General features: G+C 35.6%; 1 protein-coding gene across 1 annotated transcript; it reads left to right on the forward strand.

Moving 5' to 3' along the window:
- Positions 1-6,211: 6,211 nt before the first annotated feature.
- On the forward strand, positions 6,212-6,832 carry LOC143621264 (uncharacterized). The gene has a single exon (XM_077092742.1). It carries the CDS (start codon positions 6,212-6,214, stop codon positions 6,830-6,832), a length of 621 nt encoding a protein of 206 aa, XP_076948857.1.
- Positions 6,833-8,445: the final 1,613 nt, after the last annotated feature.

Consider the following 8,445-nt stretch of genomic DNA (forward strand, 5'->3'; position numbering starts at 1 on the left):
CGGCAATTGGTCTACATGGGCGCAAACTTGGTCTCTTGGTCTTCAAAACGCCAACCTACGGTTTTCGGTCTAGTGCCGAAGCCGAATATAGAGGAGTTTCCAACGCGACAGCTGAGGTTTGTTGGATCTGTAACCTCCTTCTTGAACTTCATGTCCCGACTACACATGCGATCCTTATATATTGTGAGAATGTCTCGGCGTTATACTGTAACACTTGGCAAAAAGTTTCACTAATGTAATCATGTTTACCATCCTTGTATCGCTTTATTAATAAAATCTTTCTTTATTAAGGTTCTATATCTTGCAAAGTCAACAAAAAGTCCAAATTCCGACACGAAACGAGTAAAACGTGCAAAATCCTCGGGCAGTGATCCAGAAAGTAAATAATTCATTAGATTGATTAAATAATCTCAAAAATTCAAAATAAATACTAAAACATGTGACACAATATAAAAACATAATTTAGGAAGGCTCGAATCGCGAAAACTGGAAAATAAGTATGCAAGAGCCATTACAGGATCCGGAGAGGACTCGGCACAAAAGATTTTCAAAAAAATAGTTTTTATAGTCCATACTGTCAGGAATTTGATTTCGTTCAAATTATGACAAAAATTATTAAAAACGGGATCCATTTGGATATCTAAATCACGTAATACGTTAAGCGATTAACCGAAATTGTTTATAAAATAACCCAACCCTTCACCTTACCCCCCCCCCCCTTGGCCGGCCCCAACCTCCACCTCACCTAGCCACCTCCCATGTGCTCCAATGCTTTGCCTCCATATAATCTTACTAATCATTGTTGCTTCTAGATGAATGTTGTGTTGTAAGACACACAAGCTATCCACCACTCAACCGATCTCCCAACTCATCACTCTACACACCACTCTCCCTCCCTCCTTAAATCTTGCGGCTGAACACCCCTCCCCCCACACACAAATCAAATTCAAAATCACAAACACACACAAAAATAATCAATAATCAAGAAACCATGAAGACTTGAATCAAGAACAAGAAGATTAAACTACTAGGAAGAGATTAAGGAAGAAGTACATCACCATCACACTCATAACATCATCATTCTCATCTTTCAAATCTCCAAGAACAACAAGTAAGTTTTTGATTAAGGTTGATTATTAGGATTAGAGGCATTAGATTAGTTGTTCTTCAGTTGATTGGAGCTTGAAAGTTGAAAATATGGATGGTGATGTATGTATGTATGTATGCATGCATGCATGCATGCATGCATGTATGTATGTATGTATGTATGTATGTATGTATGTATGTATGTATGTATACATTCATCCTAAGGATCATACATTGCTTGCTAAGTTTGATTTGAAGTGTTGTTGATCTTTTGATTGTTTTATATAAACTTGAATGATTTTGATGTTAGGGTTTGATGTTAGAATGGATTTAGTATAATTATTGATCATTAGTTTGATAATATGGACTTGAATTATTGGAAACTTGTTGTTAGAGATAAGCAAAACAAGAACTTGTTCATAATTGAAAAATTGGGGATTTTTGGATTTTGAATTAACTAAGGGATTTTGGATGGAATGATGAATCAATAGGTGATATGGAACAACATAAATGAAAATGAAATAGGTTACATGCTAGTAAACACATAGAACCAATAGTTGATACTGGTAGATTGACAAACATTGTTAAAGTTGCTAATAAAGGAAACTTCAATTAATGAAAAGTTAAAATTTTTATTTTGATATGTATACTAGATATGAATGTGTTCAATATGTGATGAATTACAACTTTAAACTAAGATAGGGTGCATGATTACATAATGGATTAGTTAGCACATTGATTGAATTAGCAAACCACTTACTAGAAATAGAAACTTTGTTGAATTGAAAATTAACTTGAATAGAACACTTAGGATGCATGAAACCCTATCAAACTGGTTGAATGAAATGAACTTAGATTCTTACTTAATCAAATTTGAAAGATTGAATTAGTTAGAATTATTAAAAGTTAAAAGTTACTATGATAGGAAACTTTGTTAGAATAACATTTAGAATATTCATATGAGTACATAATCTTATTATTTGAGTGATTTGTTAAAGATTGATGATGATAGGAATGATGTGAATTAATTGATAATATTAAAGAATAAAATCATCAAAAAGCTAATACTTGATTATTTGAAAAGACATACTTGAATCATGAACTTAGATTATTCCAAAATAGAATAAGAAGAGCTTTATTGAAAAGTAATATTTTAACTTATTGTGAACTTACAAAATAAGTTAAAAATATGGATTCTTGGGTTATATAATAATTGTTCATATAAGAATAACAAACTTGATTAGTAACATTGTTAACAAACTTAGAATATGACCTAGGAACTTAAAATAAGTTAAATGTGTCATGTGAGAGTATGTGATCAAAACTGGAATTTATGATGGATTATGTGTTATTATATCTGTAATTAGTTCATAGGATAATTGGTTAGGAATTATTTGATTTATTTGACTCATTGGTAACTTTAACGGTCAAAAAATCGGCTTTTAAACGTAAACCGAGACTATTAGGTACTGTTTTAGGACAGCCCCGAAAGTTGTAAAATAGTTATATATATATGATATAAGTCAATATATGTGAAAAGGACAAGATGATAAAACTTAGTCCTAAACGGGTGTCGCGAAAACTGACACGAAAACGTTAAAAAGTTGCTATATTTAGAAAATATTAACGAAAATGAAAACGATATATTTTTACAAGGTAACTTATAAAACTTGACTAATATATATTTAACAAGTATTTTTCATGATTTAATATTTTTATTTTATACGAAAAACCAAACGGTTCATTTTAAACATAAAACCGACAAAACCGACAAGAATTGAGAAAAAAAATATATTAATATCTTTAAACTTTCCAACAACTGAAACTTAAAATATTTTATTATATTTATATATTTTAATTGTTTATTAATTTATTTAATTATTTAAATAATAGTTAACGAAAACCGAACTATACGTATTCGTTAACTTAATAGGAACTTAATTGCTTATGTGCTTGTGTGGACACTAGATTAGGATTAATAAACTAAAAGAATTTTTATAAACTAAAACCAAGTTTTTATTAACAAAACGTGTACTAATATAGGACGCGAGATTTTGGAACAAAAAGCTTCAAACCGGGAGTTTTCTATCGACCCCTCATTTTCGAAATGTTTTTATTATGTTTTGGGGAAAAAGCATATTCTTTATCGATTTTTATTGAAGTTTATATAAAGCATTTTATTTTACAAACCGTGTAAAAAGTGGGATGAGTCAACAACTGGTTAAATAACTGTTAACCAAAGTAATAAGGGCACAGAAATATTGGTAGATCTGTCGGGGTGACGCCCCCCATTTCCAATTGCGTTGGGTTAAAAATGGGAATATTTTGAGTATGGTAGGTATCGAGTTATCAATTTTGATAGTCATACACTTGTTGTATTCTTAGCTCGTCTACAACAGTACGATTTTTTTAAAAGATAAAATGTTTCGTTTTATGTTTAGTTCGATTTTTGGAAAATATTATTATCATGTTAAAAGACCAGTAGGAAAGGCCACCACCGTTGCTTATCGTAATGGATTATGATAAAAAGAATGGTTGTTGAACCATGTTATGAAAATATTGGATATATAAATTCGTTATTGTGTTACTTGATATATTGGTATAACAATATTTATTATGATTTTTCATGATGATTTATATGGAAGTTTTGATTGCCTTATTTTCATTATATTATAATATATGTACTTATGTGTGTGTGTGTGCGTGTGTAGGTTATTTTTAATATAAAGAACTCACCAACATACATGTTGACGTTATTTTAATATGCTTTTCAGGTAAGTAAACGTTTCGAAGAGACATGGAAAGGAGGGCGGTTTGTGTTTGAATAAAGTTGAAAATGGGATTTTAATAAATCGTGCGATAGCACATGTATAAGACTCTAATAATGTATCAATATTTTATTAAATAAAAGTTAATCTTTTATTTTTTATTTATTGTTATTGGCTATCGGCATATGTCATAACTCGAACGACTTAAGTTAAGTCTTCCACTGTTATAAGTTTAGATTTTCGTGGTGTGACAGAAGTTGGTATCAGAGCCAACAGTTATAGAGAATTAGAAAATATAAGATTTTCTAAACTATAACCGTATATACAAACACACGCTCCTTTTCCGTATCGCGAAACTGAAAGGTAAGGATGTATTAATAATTGATTATAACTAACTTGCTTTCATATGCTTTTTAGATGGCTCCACCTCATATTATTGTGACAGATTCCGAGACGAGTGACGATGGGGCACCATTATCCCCGATCGAGTTCCGACTAGTGGCTGCTTCGGGTTACCCCGGTTCGACTTCAAGGGCTACACCCCTTAGGGTGTACTCTCGAAAGCGAACCAGAGCTAACCGAGAGGCAACCACCTATGCTGTGGTGATCCCTTTGACTGAGACCACACCACCACCACCGCCTCCCTCACCGGAGCCAGTGGTCGTGGAGGGTCCTACCGATTGTGAGCGCATCATCTCCCTCAAGGGGAGGGTCGCGGTCTACGAGACCATTATCCACGATCTCGTGAACCGTGTTCTAGGTGTCGAACACGAACAAGGCAACGGTGACTATTCATACAATGCCTTGTGTCACTATGTGTTCGCCATTGAGAACATAGGGATGAACACCAAGGCAAGGGTTGGAGGTTTGAAGTCGAAGAACGGAGTTATTGAGCCGTGTGTGCACTACTTAATGGGCCTACATTAGATTGGGCTCATAAGTAGTATTTGTAGTTTAGTAGGATGATATGTAAATTAACTTTAAACTTGTTGTCTTTTAGGTACTTAAACTATGATGGGGTTGATAAGGTGTTGTATGTATTACACCTAATTTTGTATGTTTTGGTAACAATGAACCCCCCCTTGTATGGTTATATATATGTTATGAATCATGTTATATGAATCTTTTCAAGTTTAGAAAATATTTTTCCAAAAAGTAACAAATCATATTCTTTTTCAAAAAGAAATCATAGCGCCTAAAACAAGACGAACTACTACCAACCAAGCATCCAAATTACAATCTTCTCAAGAAGAATTAGCCCAATTAATAGCTCAACATGTGAACACGGCACTCGAGCAACGTGAGGCTAAACGAAATTCAAGTCAAAACACCCGAAACACAACTAATAATATAACCGGAGAAGCTCCTAGAACTGAAACTCTAAACGAAAACCCCTCAGGTAGCACGGTACGTGGGTGTTCATACAAAACTTTTCAAGGTTGTGGCCCGAAAGAATTTACCGATGCCGAAGGACCTTTGGAAATTATCTGATAGATCGAGAAAATGTAATCCGTCATGAAAATCAGTGATTGCACCCCTCTTGAAAGAATAAAATATGGGGTATGTTCCTTCCGTGATGAGGCACTCAAATGGTGGAACTCCATAATACAAAATTTAGGAGAACATGCCGCTTACCGTCTAACCTGGGAAGAATAGAAAGAGATGATACTGAAAGAATACTTTCCCCTAAATGAACTCCAGAAAATATAATATGACTTCTAGCAGTTAAAGCTGGAAGGTGCCGACATCGGAGGATATACCTCTTGATTCAACGCATTGGCACGACTGGTACCCCGACTAGTTACACCTGAATATGCGAGAATTGAGAGTACATCTGGGGTTTGGCTCCCGAAATCCGAGGAATGGTCACCTCCTCTAAACCAACCACTATCCAGTCTTACAGAGAACTGGAAAAATCCTTGACTGATAACGGGGTTCGCATTGGTATACTGAAAGATACCGGAAAGAAAGTGGTCACCTGAGAACCCGAACGAAATTCAACTGGTATGAATCAGAAATCCAACGAATTCAAGAGGAAATGGAATGGGAACCCTGGAGGACAGTTCAAGAGGAACTTTGGAGCTGGAAGGATGTTTGCTGCCAACACGAAGGGAACCTGAGGAAGCTTTGGACAAGCGCCTTCATGCAACAAGTGTGGGAAAAATCATACTGGTCAATGTTGGAAATGCAATCGGTGCAACCGGTTTGGTCACGTGACACGCGACTGTTACGCCAAGATCATACCATCCGATTCAGGAAGCCAAAACCCGGGATGTTTTGAATGCGGTGTTGAAGGACATTACAGGAAAGACTGTGCTAAATTCAAAAGTCAAAACACCAAGGGCAAGGCATTCGAGATGAATGCGAAAAAGGACCGGAAGGATTTGTCTATGGTCACCGGTACGTATCTCGTCAATAATCACTATGCTTATTTGTTTTTCGATACTAGAGCTGACTTAAGCTTCACTTCCAAACAATTCGAACCTTTATTAGGAATAGAAGCCAGTAAGTTAGATACCAATTACTCTTTCGAATTAGCTAATGGAAAGTTAATAGAAACCAGTGAAATCTTACTTAACTGTAATATTCTGTTAGCTAACCATAGGTTCAATATCGATCTCTTACCCGTTGAACTAGGAAGTTTTGATATAGTCGTAGGAATGGATTGGCTGTTCAAGAATGGAGCCGAGATAATATGTTCAGATAAGTTGGTTCATTTACCAATCCAAAATAGTGAATCTCTGACCATCCAAGGCAATCAATGTAACCCCGAATTAAAACTCTCTAGTATCACAAAAACCAATAAAATGCTACGCAAAGGATACCCGGCATTCCTCGTAAATGTAGATGATACAAAAGCCAAAGAGCGAAAGATAGACGATATTCCTATAGTCCAAGATTTCCCAGAGGCTTTCCCTGAAGATTTGCCTGGGTTACCTCCTCAACGTCAAGTTGAATTTAGAATCGATCTGGTTTAGGATGCTGCTTCAATAGCTTGATCTTCGTACAGATTAGCACCATCAGAAATGCAGGATCTATCTAATAAATTTCAGGAATTACTGGACAAAGGATTTATAAGACCAAGTTTCTCACCTTGGAGAGCCCCAATCTTATTCGGGAAAAAGAAAGATGGCTCTGCATCGATTACCGAGAACTGAACAAACTCACCATTAAGAATCGGTGCCCACTACCGAGGATTGATGACTTGCTTGACCAGTTGCAAGGATCAAGCTACTACTCGAATATTGACTTGCGATCCGAATATAATCAGTTACGTGTTTCAGAATAAGATGTTCATAAAACCGCTTTTAGAACTCATTATGGCCACTATGAATTTCTCGTCATGCCATTTGGTCTAACGAATGCACCCGCTGTATTCATGGACCTTATGAACAGAGTTTGTAAACCATACTTGGATAAATTCGTGATAGTATTCATCGATGATATACTTATCTACTTATGAACCAAGGAAGAACATGAGCAACACTTGAATTTGATTCTAGAACTGCTAAAAGAAGAAAAGTTATATGCCAAATTCTCTAAGTGCGATTTCTGGCTTCGAGAAGTCCACTTTCTAGGGCATGTAATTAACGAAAATGGTATCCATGTTGATCCAACAAAAATTGAAGCAATTAAGAATTGGGAGACACCAAGGTCACCCACTGAAATGCGACAATTTTTGGGATTAGCTGGCTATTACTGTAGATTCATTGAGAATTTTTCTTCTATAGCCTAACCCTTAACTCAGTTAACCCAGAAAGATAAGAAATATGATTGGACAGAATAGCAAGAAGAAGCTTTCCAACTGGTTAAGAAAAAGTTGTGTAGTGCACCAATCCTGTTCCTTCCAGAAGGAACCGATGGATTCATAGTTTACTGTGATGCGTCACGATTAGGTCTCAGATGCGTGCTTATGCAACGAGATAAGGTGATTTCCTATTCATTAAGACAACTCAAAGTGCATGAGAAAAATTACACAACTCATGACTTGGAGTTAGGAGCAATTGTTTTCTCACTCAAGATTTGGAGGCATTATCTCTATGGTACCAAATGCATGATTTTCACCGATCACAAAAGCCTCCAGCACATATTTGATCCGAAAGATCTAAATATGAGGCAACGAAGATGGCTGGAACTACTCAACGACTACGACAAATGTTGTAGCTGATGCTCTGAGTAGAAAATGTTTTGGATAGAAACCTGCTAAGGATAATGTATCCAAATTCGTAAAAGTGAGGTATAGTGCTATGCTAACAACAACGATTGTATGAATAAAGATGGAATGAACAACGTGATTTGTTGCGAGGAATTACCCTTTGATCTGATTTGGATCAAAGGAGAAAAAACCCTGGGTGATGACAACTCGTCAATCACCAATTGATTAATCAAAAACGGTTACAAGTGTTTTGGAGATTACGATCAATGTTACAACGTATGATAGTGTGTAGAGAGAATTATGAGTTCTGCTCTGAGTGTGTGTGAATACAAGTGTCCTCTAATTGATTGTTATCTCAGTGTATATAATGGAAATTACAATTAACAATAATCCCTATCTATCCGCCACTCTTCCACGACTCCTCCAACGCTCATT

The sequence above is a fragment of the Bidens hawaiensis genome, unplaced genomic scaffold (assembly GCF_021521415.1).
Source record: "Bidens hawaiensis isolate Kalapana, Puna unplaced genomic scaffold, B.hawaiensis_p1.1 tig00002817_1, whole genome shotgun sequence".
NCBI classification, from domain to species: Eukaryota; Viridiplantae; Streptophyta; class Magnoliopsida; order Asterales; family Asteraceae; genus Bidens; species Bidens hawaiensis.

Excerpts from the sequence above, each read along its gene's own strand:
- LOC143621264 (XM_077092742.1), top strand. The coding sequence starts at position 6,212 with ATGAATGCGAAAAAGGACCGGAAGGATTTGTCTATGGTCACCGGTACG.